The sequence below is a fragment of the Saccostrea cucullata genome, unplaced genomic scaffold (assembly GCF_032062105.1).
Source record: "Saccostrea cucullata isolate Sc308-1 unplaced genomic scaffold, CSIRO_AGI_Scuc_v1 ctg6854, whole genome shotgun sequence".
NCBI classification, from domain to species: domain Eukaryota; kingdom Metazoa; phylum Mollusca; class Bivalvia; order Ostreida; family Ostreidae; genus Saccostrea; species Saccostrea cuccullata.
The window spans coordinates 1-16278 of NW_026924610.1; the positions used below are offsets into that span (position 1 = coordinate 1).

Sequence of the window (16278 nt, forward strand, 5' to 3'; positions counted from 1 at the left end):
AGACAGACAGAACTATAGTTGGACTGTCCGACAGACTGAAATTGATATTCTCTAATTTCAGCGGGGGCAACAAACGAGCAAGCTTAGCCAGTTGTATTTTCTTTCCGAAGTATCTGTTATATGACTTAACAAGTCTCTCCACTATTTAGCATCGGGATCGAAATGATTTGTAGTGAAAACGAAAGTAAAAGCAGTAAATACTGAAAAGCTAAAAATATGTAATAAACCAATGTTTGTGCTGTAGATTTATATACATAAGTAAAAATACTTTCAATATATTTTATAAAAGAGCTCAAATTTACGCGTCAAACACTAAATTCATCCAACAGTAGCAACTATATGCTTCGCTGCGTAGAACACATGATCACATGTGCGAACCAGTTAAATTACTGCGAACCAGTTAACTGTTTGAAACCTTCTATACAAAAATAAGCATCGGGAAATTCCTTTTTGAGTTAAATTTACAGATTACTTTGGTGTTTAATAGGGATTTGTTGGTTTACAATCTATATTGATTTTACTGAAATAAAATTAGCAGGCGTGATTTACTGCAGAACCACTCCCAGAATTCCAGGTCACGCAAGCGCATTGGAAGTTCTTCGTACCATAACTAGTCAGCCCGCGGGCTGACTAATAAAATATCAAAACCCAAGAACTCTGTATTCTGTTCTGATCTCTACCGACGGGTTACATAATTTTAAAAGAAGTCCCTTATCCTATTCAAACAAATATTGATGCCTTGCAGTCAACATGAAATGACCTACCCTGTCTCTCATGGTTTCCACGCATTCTTTCAGCATGGGGACAACACCATTAGGTGGCAGACCTTTCTCCAGCTGCATCACAGACTTGGCAAACTTCATGGTTGTGTTGTTCATCTGCTCTGGGTCCAAGGTCTCAAATGGAACCTACAATGATATTAATTTGAAATATGTTTATCATCTGTTTACATGCCCCTGCCCTCGGTATTTCCAATGTCTAAAAATTTACTAATCAATATCTAGCTAAAACCAATATGATTGAATTAAATTCACATAAGAAATAACTCTAAATATCATCTGATTTATCAAATTTATTACACAACAATTATTGCTTTTACCAGCTAACCCTAGGAAGAATGCATTCTCTTTTTTTTTTAAACTTTCCAACCCCTGTTCCCCCATGTATTCCACTTACATTCATCCACTCATTGATATGGCCATCCCACTCATCAATGGCGGTCCACAGCAGTTCCTTGAGCTTCAGTTCCGCGTGGACTTCCTCCAGAGCGTCGTACTTGGTGACCTCGACCTTGAAGTTCTTCTGGTAGGACTTGTAGGTGAAGGCCTGTTTCTGTAGACCCTCAATCTGGTTCAGCATTCTCTTCAGAATACCCTGCACCTTATCTTACTCTGCAGTGGAATCCAGGATCTATATGAAAATTTTCTTACATTGGACATAAAGACATTCTAATGTGACGGTTTTGGTTTTTATTGAATATTTAATTTGTCTTTATTAGCATATTTAGTGCCTTAAATTACCTTAAAGTTTATACATTTTCCGATAGTCATCCCTGATGTTCAAAGTCCCGTTTTTGTAACTTTATTTGTTTTCACATGTGCTCAAGTTAAATTTACCTCCATTTTGGCTGTCATTCCGAACTTATTTTGTATCCTGACTTTTCATTGGTTGACAGATAGTACTTAGAACATATCAGAAGTCATTTTAGATATTCACATTACTATTTCAAAGCTACTTTGTTAGAATGATTTTTATTGGTCAGAGTTTATATATAAACGGTAACAGCGGCAATTTCAAGTCACTCTCTAGGCCAAAGAACCCAAAGGTTCAAGCTTTCTCTTCTTAGCTCTTAGGGTTTAATCCCGGACTGCTCCTGCAGTCTCATTTTTTTGTTTAGGACACGATCTAAATTCTGTAAAATGTAACTAAGTCCTTAGCTAGAGTCACATTGGTTCAAGGATGAATTAGATATCCCTAGGCCTTTATAGCGTTATAGATAATTATGTTCCCCAAACGGAGTTTGGGAACATATTGTTTTTACTCGGTTTCTTATTATTATGTTTCCCAAACAGAGTTTGGGAACATATTGTTTTTACTCGGTTTCTTATTATTATTAAGGTCTTCCGTCTTCAGCGGAAGACCTTATTGTTATTTTTCTTAGGTTTCTTTTCCACTATTTTTATTATTGTTTTTTTTTCTTACCGATTTTGTGCGCGCGATTTCTCAAGAACGGCTCGATCGATTTTCATGAAACTTTCAGGTCTGATAGAACATTAAAAAGTCTAGACATATATTTTTTTATTTTGATGACGTCACTTCCGGTTCGGAGTTTTTGGTGATTTAGTGATTTTAAGAGGGTCACTTTGTCCGGCAGTTTTCTCAAAAAGCTCTTAACACAGAAGCATGAAATTTTCACTGATGCTTAGAGCAACCTTTGGAGAAGTGCACTTAGTATATCACAACTACCGGAAGTACGAAGCGCCGACGCTCGCTATGGCCCGAAAATAGACCTATCAAGATTTTCAAAATTTTTACCACCTTTTCTACAATAACTTTTTACCAAGAAATATTTTGTTAAAGCATGTAGAACAAAAAAGGTGTAGAATTATAAGATCTTTCAAATGACATCTCGAGTAAAGGGCTGGCCCCTTAAATTAAGGGCCAGGAGGGGCCAAAACTTTTTTCTTTATATCTCAAAAAGTCTTGAGAATTTGTAATACGTCAAAGAAGCAAAGTTGTTCAAAATGCCAAGCTTAATCTATTTGTGTCGTCAAAAAACGTCCGTCGTCGTCACTTCCGGTCAAACCGGAAGTAGTCAAAAACGCGTATTTTTGCCGTTCTTGTCAAGTTTTTGGGTAAAATATGTCTCTGGGAGCTTAAAAATTAATTTTCCGTCCGTCGTCATCACTTCCGGTTAAACCGGAAGTAGCAAAAATTTGCATATTTTAGCATTAATTAACATACCTTTAGGGGATTCAAACCATTTTTTGGCAATATTTATCATTTTTGTTAAAAATGAAAGCCACTTCCGGTAAAACAGGACGGAAGACCTACTCGTTGCTTTGCAACGAGCTCGGCTCTAGTTATGTTCCCCAAACGAAGTTGGGGAACATATTGCTTTTACTCTGTTTCTTATTAAGGTCTTCCGTTTCAGACGGAAGACCTTATAGTGATTCTACTGTTTCTTTTTAAGGTCTTCCGTCTTCAGCGGAAGACCTTACTGTTATTCTTAGGTTTCTTTTCCACTATTTTTAGGGTCTTCCGTCTTCAGCGGAAGACCCTTCTATTATTCTTCGGTTTCTTTTTTACCTTTATTATTATTTTTATTCTTTTTTCTTCTTACAAAATTTGTGCAGACGATTTCTCGGAGATGAGTCGTTCGATTTGCTTCAAATTTTCACAGTCGATGCGTTGTCATCTGAAGTTAATTCCGGCAAATTATTTTTTGGAAATTCACTTCCGGTCGGGAGTTATCGCCCTTTGATCAAAATTTGGAGGACCTCCTTGTCTGTGATGGAACTCAAAAACGGCTCAAGCTAGAAAGCTGAAATTTTGAGTGATGATAGAGGACATGTTGCCATGTTGCACCTGGGTCAGGATATTTTCCGGAAGTGCCTAGTATGGAAGCTCGGTAGGGGTCAAAATTTAGGACACGTTTTATGAGTGATTTTTTGAGACATTTTGTATCATATCTTTTAAAATATAAATATTTTGTTAAAACATACTGAACAACATTTGTGCAAAATATCAAGATCTTTCATATGATATCAAGAATTATGTGCTGACTCATCAAATTAAGGGCTGAAAGGGGACAACAGTTTTTATTCAATAACTTTTTAAAAGTCAATATTTTGTAATACATTACTGAAGCAAAGATGTTCATCTCAACCATCTACAACTATATATTATGATTTCCATGTCGTATGGGACATAATTAGGGGCCAAAAGGGGCCAGAATGCTAAATCTTTGATGCTTTATATCTCGAAACGGAGAAATATTTTGATAAGCAATATTGAACAAAAGTTGTTCAAAATAATGTTCTAAACAATATGCAACCTTTCATTTTTTGCTAAACGTTCCCATTAAGGAGTTGAAGGGCTGGCCCCTAAAAATTTCTTTTTCTAATATCTCAAAAACGAAAAAGAATTTCTGAACAATTGTTGAACACAAAATGTTCAAAATCTTAAGATCTTTAGGATGAGATCCCGAAAAAGGGGCTGGGCACTCGAATTAGGGGCCAAGAGGGGCCAAAAGTCTTCAATCGATTACTCTTTATCGGTTAATATTTTGTAATACATTACTGAAGCAAAGATGTTCATCTCAACCATCTACAACTATATATTATGATTTCCATGTCGTATGATACATAATTAGGGACCAAAAGGGGCCAGAATGCTAAATCTTTGATGCTTTATATCTCGAAAGGGAGAAATATTTTGATAAGCAATATTGAACAAAAGTTGTTCAAAATAATGTTCTAAACAATATGCAACCTTTCATTTTTTGCTAAACGTCCCCATTAAGGAGTTGAAGGGTTGGCCCCTAAAAATTTCTTTTTCTAATATCTCAAAAACGAAAAAGAATTTCTGAACAATTGTTGAACACAAAATGTTCAAAATCTTTAGATCTTTAAGATGAGATCCCGAAAAAGGGGCTGGGCACTCGAATTAGGGGCCAAGAGGGGCCAAAAGTCTTCAATCGATAACTCTTTATCGGTAAATATTTTGTAATACATTACTGAAGCAAAGATGTTCATCTCAACCATCTACAACTATATATTATGATTTCCATGTCGAATGGTACATAATTAGGGGCCACAAGGGCCCAGAATGCTAAATCTTTGATGCTTTATATCTCGAAAGGGAGAAATATTTTGATAAGCAATATTGAACAAAAGTTGTTCAAAATAATGTTCTAAACAATATGCACCCTTTCATTTTTTGCTAAACGTCCCCATTAAGGAGTTGAAGGGTTGGCCCCTAAAAATTTCTTTTTCTAATATCTCAAAAACGAAAAAGAATTTCTGAACAATTGTTGAACACAAAATGTTCAAAATCTTAAGATCTTTAAGATGGGATCCAGAAAAAGGGGCTGGGCACTCGAATTAGGGGCCAAGAGGGGCCAACAGTCTTCAATCGATAACTCTTTATCGGTTAATATTTTGTAATACATTGCTGAAGCAAAGATGTTCATCTCAACCATCTACAACTATATATTATGATTTCCATGTTTTATGGTACATAATTAGGGGCCACAAGGGGCCAGAATGCTAAATCTTTGATGCTTTATATCTCGAAAGGGAGAAATATTTTGATAAGCAATATTGAACAAAAGTTGTTCAAAATAATGTTCTAAACAATATGCACCCTTTCATTTTTTGCTAAACGTCCCCATTAAGGAGTTGAAGGGTTGGCCCCTAAAAATTTCTTTTTCTAATATCTCAAAAACGAAAAAGAATTTCTGAACAATTGTTGAACACAAAATGTTCAAAATCTTAAGATCTTTAAGATGGGATCCAGAAAAAGGGGCTGGGCACTCGGATTAGGGGCCAAGAGGGGCCAACAGTCTTCAATCGATAACTCTTTATCGGTTAATATTTTGTAATACATTGCTGAAGCAAAGATGTTCATCTCAACCATCTACAACTATATATTATGATTTCCATGTTTTATGGTCCATAATTAGGGGCCACAAGGGGCCAGAATGCTAAATCTTTGATGCTTTATATCTCGAAAGGGAGAAATATTTTGATAAGCAATATTGAACAAAAGTTGCTCAAAATAATGTTCTAAACAATATGCAACCTTTCATTTTTTGCTAAACGTCCCCATTAAGGAGTTGAAGGGTTGGCCCCTAAAAATTTCTTTTTCTAATATCTCAAAAACGAAAAAGAATTTCTGAACAATTGTTGAACACAAAATGTTCAAAATCTTAGGATCTTTAAGATGATACGAAAAAAGAGGGCCGAGTCCTAAAATTAGGGGCCGATAGGGGCAAAAGGCCGATTTTTTAATGTTCAATGTCTTTTTTCAGATTGTTGTAAATCATTATTTTAGATTGAAAATCGCAATCAAAATCTTATCTCATCTCATCAAGAATTGAACGGAAGACCCACTCGTTGCTCGCAACGAGATCTCATCTAGTTATTATTATTATTATTTTTCTTACCGATTTTGTGCACGCGATTTCTCGTAAACTACTGGACCGATTCTCATGAAACTTTCACATCTGATAGGTACTGATCTGAACCTTATTGGAAATTTTTTTCGTCGATGACGTCACTTCCGGTCGTGAGATATGGACAATTTTCTGATTTTAAAATGCAATTTTGTCTTGATTACTTAGCGACAACTGCTTAAGATATGAAGCTAAGATTAATTGGAGATGATAGTTCATGATTTATAGCGTTGCAGAATCGCCTTTTCGTGCGTCGTCAATACTTCCGGTCGAAACCGGAAGCGAATTTAAAAAACGCAATTTTTCAACTTTTCTTTTTTAATATTTTTGTATTAGAATTGAATAAAGACCCCTTTTCTGAATCCAAATATGTAATTTGTTTGAAAATCGACCGAGCCAATCTCGAGATATTTGCATTTGAAAACGCGAAGCGGCGATCCCGATGGCTGAATGGTTAGCGCGTTGGATTGTCACGCGGGCGACCCGGGTTCGATCCCGCTTGTGACCAAAAAATTTTATCACTTTTTCTGTTCGATTTTTCGATTTTTATTAATTTTAGACTGTTTGCAAAATCATATTTTCAACTTTTAAGTATATCTTACGTAATAAAGGGTCACAAGGGGCCAGAATGCTAAATTTTTGACACTTCATATCTTCATTAGAGGGAATATTTTGATAAGCAATATTGAACAAAAGTTGGTCAGAATAATGATCTAAACAATATGCATACTTTGAATTTTTGTAAAATGGCCCCATTAAGTACTTGTAGGGGTGGCCCTTAAATATTTATATTAAGTATATCTTCTAAACGAAAAGAAATCTCTGAATAGTTGTAGAACAAAAAGTCTTTGAAATCACAAGACCTTTCGTTTGATATCAAGAAAAAGGGGCTGACTCCTCAAATTAGGGGCTCAGAGGGGCCAGAAGTCTTTCATCTTTAACTCTTTAATGATCAATATTTTGTGATACATTACAGAAGCAAAGTTGTTCATATTAACGATTTGCAACAATATATTACAATAGTTTAGTCATATGTTACGTAATTAGGGGTCACGAGGGGCCAGAATGCTTAATCTTTGACGCTTCATATCTCGAAGAGGGGGACAATTTTGATAAGCAGTACTGAACAAAAGATGGTCAAAATAATGAACTTAACAATATGCATACTTTGAATTTCTGTAAAATGGCCCCATTAGGGACTTGTAGAGGTGGCCCCTAAATATTTTTATAAAGCACATCTCTTAAACGAAAAGAAATCTCTGAATAGTTGTAGAACAAAAAGTTTTTGAAATCACAAGACCTTTCGTTTGATATAGAGAAAAAGGGGCCGACTCCTCAAATTAGGGGCTCAGGGGGGCCAGAAGTCTTTCATCTTTAACTCTTTAATGATCAATATTTTGTGATACATTACAGAAACAAAATTGTTCATATTAACGATCTGCAACAATATATTACAATATTTTAGTCATATGTTACGTAATTAGGGGTCACGAGGGGCCAGAATGCTAAATCTTTGACGCTTCATATCTCAAAAAGGGGGAAAATTTTGATAAGCAATATTGAACAAAAGATGGTCAGAATAATGATCTAAACAATATGCATACTTTGAATTTCTGTAAAATGGCCCCATTAGGGACTTGTAGAGGTGGCCCCTAAATATTTTTATAAAGCACATCTCTTAAACGAAAAGAAATATCTGAATAGTTGTAGAACAAAAAGTCTTTGAAATCACAAGACCTTTCGTTTGATATCAAGAAAATGGGCCTGACCCCTCAAATTAGGGGCTCAGAAGGGGCCAAAAGTATTTTATCTATAACTCTCTAATGATCAATATTCTGTTAAACATTACTGAAGCAAAAGTATTTATCTTTAAGGATTTGCAACAATATATGATAAAATTTTGATATGTTATGTAATTATGGGGTCAGAAGGGGCCAGAATGTAAAATCTTTGATGCTTTATATCTCAAAAAGCGGAAATATTTTGATAAGCAATATTGAAAAAAAGATGGCAAGAATAATGTTCTAAGCAATATGTATACTTTGAATTTGTGTAAAACGGCCCCATTGAGGACTTGTAGGAGTGACCCTTAAAAATATTTTTATGTAACATATCTCCACAACAAATAGAAGATTCTGAATAAGTCCTGAACAAAAAATCTTCAAAATCACAAGACCTTTCATTTGATCTGAAGAAAAAGGGGCTGACTTCTTAAATTAGGGGCTTAGAGGGGTCAAAAGTATTTCATCTTCAACTCTTTCATGATCGATGTTTTTTTTTATAAGTATCCATTATGAGAAGCAAAGATATTCATCTTAATGATTTGCAACAATACATTATAAAGTTTTGATCATATGTTACGTAATAAGTGGTTGCAAAATGCTACATCTTTCATGCTTTATATCTCGAAAAGAGGGGGTATTTTTATAAGCCATACTGAACAAAAGATGTTAAGAGTATTGTGATAAAAATCAGAAACTTAAAAAGAAATGAAGGAAGACTTGATGTCATTCTCTTTTCACGAATATCTCAGTCAAAATCACATCTCATCTTATCGAGAAATTCAACGGAAGACCTACTCGTTGCTCGCAACGAGATCTCATCTAGTTATTATTATTATTGTTTTTTTTCTTACCGATTTTGTGCACGCGAGTTCTCGAAAACGGCTCGCACGATTTTCATGAAACTTTCAGGACTGATAGAGCATGAAAAAAATCTAGATATATATTTTTTTGTTTTGATGACGTCACTTCCGGTTTTGAGATTTCCGCGTTTTAGTGATTTTCAGAGGGTCATTTTGTCCGGCAGTTTTCTGAAAAACAACTCAACACAGAAGCATGAAATTTTCAGTGATGCTAGAGAAACCTTTGGAGAAGTGAATTTCGTATATCACAACCACCGGAAGTACGAAGCGCCGACGTTCGCTATGGCCCGAAAATAGACCTATCAAGAATTTCAAAATTTTTAACACCTCTTCTACGATAACTTTTTACCTAGAAATATTTTGTTAAAACATGTAGAACAAAAGAAGTATAGAATTCCAAGATCTTTCAATTGATACCTAAAAAAAAGGACTGGCCCCTTAATTCAGGGGCCAAGAGGGGCCGAATATTTTTCCTTTATATCTCAAAAAGTATATGGAATTCGTAATACGTCAAAGAAGCAAAGTTGTTCAAAATGTCAAGCTCAATCTATTGAAGTCATCAAAATACATCCGGCGTCGTCACTTCCGGCCAAACCGGAAGTAGTCGGAAAACGCGTTTTCTTGCCCTCCTTGACAACTTTTTGGGTTACATATGTCTCTGGGGGCATAAAACGTACTTTTTCCGTCCGTCGTCGTCACTTCCGGTCAAACCGGAAGTAGCAAAAATGGCTTTTTTTGAAGGTTTTGAAGCAAAATTGAAAGTATAAACTAACTGGAGTATTTGGCTCATTGCTTTCTTTTGTTCGTAACTTCCGGCACTTCCGGTCAAAACCGGACGGAAGACCTACTCGTTGCTTTGCAACGAGCTTTGCTCTAGTTATTATTATTTTTTTTCCCCTTTTCTTGTCAGGCGGATTTCTCAGAGATGGATGGACGGATTTTCTTGAAATTTTCAGGGATGATAGAAAATCAAAATACGCTCAGACGTTTTTTTCATTTTTTCAAAATTCACTTCCGGTCGTCAGATATGTCCGATTTCCGTCTTTTTCAAAAATATTTTGTCATAGTCATATCTCAGAAACGGTAAAAGATTAAGACACCAAACTTATATGAGTAATAGATCTTGATAAGTAGGCGAGCCCAATTGGGTTAAAATCGTCCGCCGTCACTTCCGGTCGTCACAGGAAGTGATCAAAGAAATCGAAAATTTCAACTTTTTATTTTTTGAAACTTTTTTGCATCACATGATTGCATCTTGTTTGTAGTCTCGAAATATATCAGTCCCACCGGAAACAAAAACGACAACTTCCGGTTATAAGAAAAAAACTGCATATTTTCAGTATTTTTCTCTCCCATAAATATTTTTTATTCGTAATGTATTTGAAATGGTTTTTGGATATGTTATTCAGACTGCAAATGTCTACATTAACGTCAACTAGTGCTAATTGTAACGGGAACCGTTACAGATGTTCCCCAAACGCTCCCCAACTCCCTTTTAGTTCCATATTCCCTGTAATATACTATTTGTGAAAGCATTCAGTCCAAAATTATTAAAAATCACTCATTCAAGTGTATTTCTAATTTCATTCGTTCCAAATGCACGCACGTGCGAGCACGTGCATGATGACAATACCTTCTTGTAGGAGTCCCTTATATTTATTTATGTTCTGAATCCCATCCTGTTTGGTTGAAAAACAAGGGAGTTATAGCCATTTCAAGTGTCAGCCAATCAGATTGCAGCACACATGCATGCGCGTGATTTCATGATCATTTTTCTGTATGGCATTGTAGGATATCCTAATGAATGATTATGTTTTAAATTTCAAAGCATTTTGTCAAAAAACAAAGGAGATATAGTCATTTAAAGTTTCAGCCAATCAGATCGCAGCACACGTGCATGCGCGTAATTTCTTGAAATTTTTTGTATATCATATTGCAGGGCATCCTAATGTATGACTATGTTTTAAATTTCAAAGCATTTCGTCAAAAAACAAAGGAGATATAGTCATTTAAAGTTTCAGCCAATCATATCGCAGCACACGTGCATGCGCGTAATTTCTTGAAATTTTTTGTATATCATATTGCAGGGCATCCTAATGTATGACTATGTTTTAAATTTCAAAGCATTTCGACAAAAAACAAAGGCGACATAGTCAATTAAAGTGTCAGCCAATCAGATTGCAGCACACGTGCATGCGCGTGATTTCATGAAATTTTTTCTATATCATATTGTAGGATATCCTAATTCATGACTATATTTTGAATTTCAAAGCATTTCATCAAAAAACAGAGAAGATACTGAGATTTTTGTTTTAGCCAATCAGAGCGAAGCGCACGTGCATGCGCGTGAGTTCGTGCTAATTTGACAGTGTCACATTATCAATAGTATTAATATATCTTTATATAATGAGTTTCAAATCATTTCATCAAAAAATGTAAAAGTAATAGCTATTTTAAGTATATCAGTCAATTCACTCATTTCACGCGCACGCATGTGCGTGCGTATGCGCGCAAAATGACCTTCGTTCCGCACACCTACACTACACACCTATTAACCCTAAAAAGGTTTTAGCTCAGTTGGGTGAACAGTTTCTGAGAACACTCGCGGACAAAAAAAGTACAGGAGAAGAAATAAGAAAAAAAAATAATAATAATAATAATAAGAAACAGAGTAAAAACAATATGTTCCCAAACTCCGTTTGGGGAACATAAATATCTTTATAAAATTCACTTCCGGTCAAAATGAGAAGTTATCATAGCTAGATCTCGTAAACAGTAAAAGATAAAGACACCAAACTTATCTAGAGTGATAGATCTTGATAAGTAGGCAAAATAAGTTGTGATAAGATTGTCCGCCGTCACTTCCGGTCGTCACAGGAAGTGATCCAAAAAATTGAAATTTTCAACTTTTCTTTAATGAAATTGTTTGAGCTTCACATTATAGCATCTTATTTGTTGTTTTCAAATATTTCAGTACCACTGGAAACAAAAAGAGACAACTTCCGGTTATAAGAGGGAAACTACATAATTTCAGTATTTTTCTTTCCAATAAGTATCATTTATTTATAAAGTATTTGTAATGATTTTTAGATAAGCTATTCAGATTGCAACTGTCTACATTAACGTCAAGAAATTTTTGCAAAACTCACTTCCGGTGGCGTGATTTCCTGTCCTCAAAATGAGAAGCTATCATAGCTAGATCTCGAAAACAGTAAAAGATAAAGACACCAAACTTATCTAGAGTGATAGATCTTGATAAGTAGACAAAATCAGTTGTGATAAGATTGTCCGCCGTCACTTCTGGTCGTCACAGGAAGTGATCCAAAAAATTGAAATTTTCAACTTTTCTTTTATGAAACTGTTTTAGCTTCACATTATAGCATCTTATTTGTTGTTTTCAAATATTTCAGTACCACTGGAAACAAAAAAGAGACAACTTCCGGTTATAAGATGGAAACTACATAATTTCAGTATTTTTCTTTCCAATAAGTATCATTTATTTATAAAGTATTTGTAATAGGGATGTCAAAATATTTATTTTCCTTAGTCGAACATTCGATTGCATTATTCGAACGATAATCGACTATTCGGAACATTTATTTCATAATAAAATCTTAATATCCGTTTTACCTTCGTTTGCATAGACTATGCAAGAGTTATCCTTCTTTGGTTTATGCATTACGTATGCTTTTGACAGATATTCACAGGCACTCGACTTCTAGCTATTATGTTTACATGAAATTATATTTATCTAGTTTTAATATGCATCAAAAACTACCAGCAAATATTTTTTTAACTCATTTAAACAAAATAAGATAAACACAGTATCTACACGTCAGGTGTCCGTGTGACATTATTAATACCGATTACCGTATTAACTTTAAAACAGTTAAATGACCTGGCTTCCAACACTACAATGTATGCGTGTTTTTATAAAAGTAATTATCAAATTATCAAAACGTGTCTCTGCTACCGTATGTGAACCTTTGAATATTAATTAAAGAACAATATTTTGGATGGAATGTAAAGGCTAATTAACCGTGTTTTCATTATAATTCTACAAACAAAACCCAGCACAGTGATTCATAATTTATCAGAAAAACAATTGTTATTGGCAATTATCAGGTTATAGAAGAGCATTTATGCATTTATACATTGATAATGAAAAGTCAACAGTTTTTGATCAGGAAAATAATTTTGTCAACAACCTCTGAAGACAGACGATTTCTCAATTTTGTGACGAGTACGGTAATCCCGCCGAAGAAAATATACGTTCTGAGGGCATTGATGTGGCAGGAGAACCAAGAAATTTTCTGGCCAGTTTAGCGATCATTGGGAATTAGTTTTCATTCGCATATTGGAAGTAGTTCCGCAATAGCTTAATACAGCTTTGCATAACGTACATTTTACAGTTTTTTCATCAAAGTTTCGCTTAAAAAATTTCCACACGGTTGATTTCGGTGGTGGCATTTTCAAAACTGAATTGAAAATCTATGAAATCTAGACCTAATTGGGGGTTTGATTTTTCTGAAAGGTTCTTACGTAGTGAATAATACTCACAAATGAATAGCTAGTAATGACTTTGTAAAGAAAGATAACCCATGAACTTTTTCATAAATTTGTAATCAAGAGTTATTTTTTATCTTTTTTATCGTATTTTATTTAGTCGATAGTCGGTCGCATTATTCGATAGTCGGTCCTTTCGACTGACAGTCGAATAGTCGACTATTCGTTGACATCCCTAATTTGTAATGATTTTTAGATAAGCTATTCAGACTGCAACTGTCTACATTAACGTCAAGAAATTTTTGCAAAACCCACTTCCGGTCGCGTGATTTCCTGTCCTCAAAATGAGAAGTTATCATAGCTAGATCTCGTAAACGGTGAGAGATTAAGACACCAAACTTAATAAAGTGGTTAATCTTGATGAGTTGGCAAAAACAATTAAGATAAGATTGTCTGCCGTCACTTCCGGTCGTCACAGGAAGTGATCAAAGAAATCATGAATTTTAACTTTTCTTTTAGGAATACTTGGCATCACACTATTGCATCTCAATTGTTGTTTCGATATATGTCCGTCCCAAAAGAAACAAAAACAGCAACTTCCGGTTATGTGAGAAAAACTTCATTAATTGAGTATCATACTATCCCATAAATATATTTTATAGAATGAGTATTTGAAATGATTTTGGACACTTTATTCAGATGGCAAATGTCTAGAGTAGCTACAAATATCTTTTTAAAAACTGACTTCCGGTCACATGATTTCCGGTCCTCAAACTGAGTAGTAAGCATAGCCAGATCTTGGCAATGGTGACAGATCAAGACAATAAACTGATATGAATTAATTAATAAACTATTTCTTTCACTACGAAACTACTTCCTTCAACCTTAAAATGATAAGTTTACAAAATACCTTTTTTGTTGTGGAACTCGATGGCTCAGTGGTTAGCGTGTCCAACTTTCATTCTAATGGTTTTGGGATCGAGCCTAGATGGAGGATTTTTTTTTTTTGCATTTTGTCCTTCATTTATTTTTTTTAAATAGAAAAATATCCTTCTTACAGATAAATAGAGGAGAACGGAAGACCTTCTTTGTTGCTATAGCAACAAGAGTTTCTAGTTTCTTTTTAAGGTCTTCCGTTTCAGACGGAAGACCTTTCTGTTATTCTTAGGTTTCTTTTCCACAGTTTTTTTCTTTTTTTTCTTACCGATTTTGTGCACGCGAGTTCTCGGAAACGGCTTGCTCGATTTTCATGAAACTTTCAGGGTTGATGGAACATGAAAAAATCTAGACATATATTTTTTTATTTTGATGATGTCACTTCCGGTTCTGAGATTTTTGCATTTTAGTGAATTTTAGAGGGTTAGTTTGTCCGCGAGTTTTCTCGAAAATGGCTTAAGATAGAAATTTGAGATTTTCAGTGATAATAGAGCAATAAATGTAGTTGTGCGGAACGTGTTTCATATTCACCGAAATTGCTGTGTACGGAAGCTCGTTATGGCCCGAAAAAAGTCCAATCCCGAATTTCAAAAATTTTGACACCTTTTCAACGATAAGTTTTTATCTAAAAATATTTTGTTAAAACATGTATAACAAAAGAAGTGTAAAATTCTAAGATCTTTCAAATGATATCTCGAAAAAAGGGCTAGCCCCTAAAATTAAGGGCCAATAGGGGCCGAAAGTTTTTCCTTTATATTTCTAAAAGTATTGAGAATTTGTAATAAGTCAAAAAGCAAAGTTGTTCAAAATATCAAGCCTAATCTACTGGAATTGTCAAAATACGTCCGGCGTCGTCACTTCCGGCAAAACCGGAAGTAGTCGAAAAACGCGTATTTTTGACGTTATTGACAAGTTTTTAATTAACATAAGTCCCTGGGAGCTTAAAAATTAATTTTCCGTCCGTCGTCGTCACTTCCGGTCAAACCGGAAGTAACAAAAAATGGCTTATGTTTGCATTAACAAACATAGCTTTCGAGGATTCAAACCATTTTTGGGCGTTATTTCTCGTTTTTGTTAAAATTGAAAGCTACTTCCGGTCAAACAGGACGGAAGACCTACTCGTTGCTTTGCAACGAGCTTTGCTCTAGTTATTATTATTTTTCTTCCTGGGAAAAATTTGTCCACGAGTGATCTTGTAAACTACACATCCGACTAAGGTAAAATGTTTTTAGGGTCAGTAGACATGTTATGTAGATTTGCCGAACGAGGGTCATTTAACGCGCACGTGCTTGCAAGAGCATGCACGTGCAACACGTGAAATGACAAATATAATAAATATTGCCGTAACTTTTCTATTTTTTGATGAAATGTTTTGAAACTCATAATGTAAGGATATATTATAAGTATAGACAAGATGGCATGGTCAGAATAGCAAGATCGCACGCGCATGCACGTGCGCTTCGCTCTGATTGGATGAAACTAAAGTCTCAATATCTTTCTTGTTTCTTGTCATAATCTTTTGAAATTTTGAACATAGTCCTACATTATGAAGATCTACAGCATGGTATATAAAAATTTTCATGAAAGTATGCGCATGCGCGCGTGCTGCAATCTGATTGGCTGAAACTTTAAATGGCTATATCTCCCTTGTTTTTTGACGAAATACTTTGAAATTTAAAATATAGTCATGCATTAGGATATTCTATAATATGTTATAGAAAAAAATCATGAAATCACGCGCATGCGCGTGTGCTGCAATCTGATTGGCTGAAACTTTAAATGGCTATATCTCCTTTGTTTTTTGACGAAATGTTTGTAATTTTGAAATATAGTCATTCATTACGATATCCTTTAATACGATAAAGATAAAATTCATGAAAACACGCGCATGCATGTGTGCTGCAATCTGATTGGCTTAAACTTTAAATGGCTATAACTCCCTTGTTTTTCAACTAAACAGGATGGGATTAAGAACATAGATAAATATAAGGGACTCCTACAAGAACGTGTAGTC

General features: G+C 34.8%; 1 protein-coding gene across 1 annotated transcript; it reads right to left on the reverse strand.

Annotated features, from left to right (window-relative positions):
• Window positions 1-764: 764 nt before the first annotated feature.
• Window positions 765-1445, reverse strand: LOC134266838 (dynein axonemal heavy chain 6-like; the record flags this gene model as incomplete). The annotated part of the gene is made up of 2 exons (XM_062749052.1): window positions 1177-1445; window positions 765-908 (listed from the first exon to the last, which is right to left on the reverse strand). Coding segments are annotated over exons 1-2 (327 nt in total), but the record flags the coding sequence as incomplete, so codon positions are not given.
• Window positions 1446-16278: the final 14833 nt, after the last annotated feature.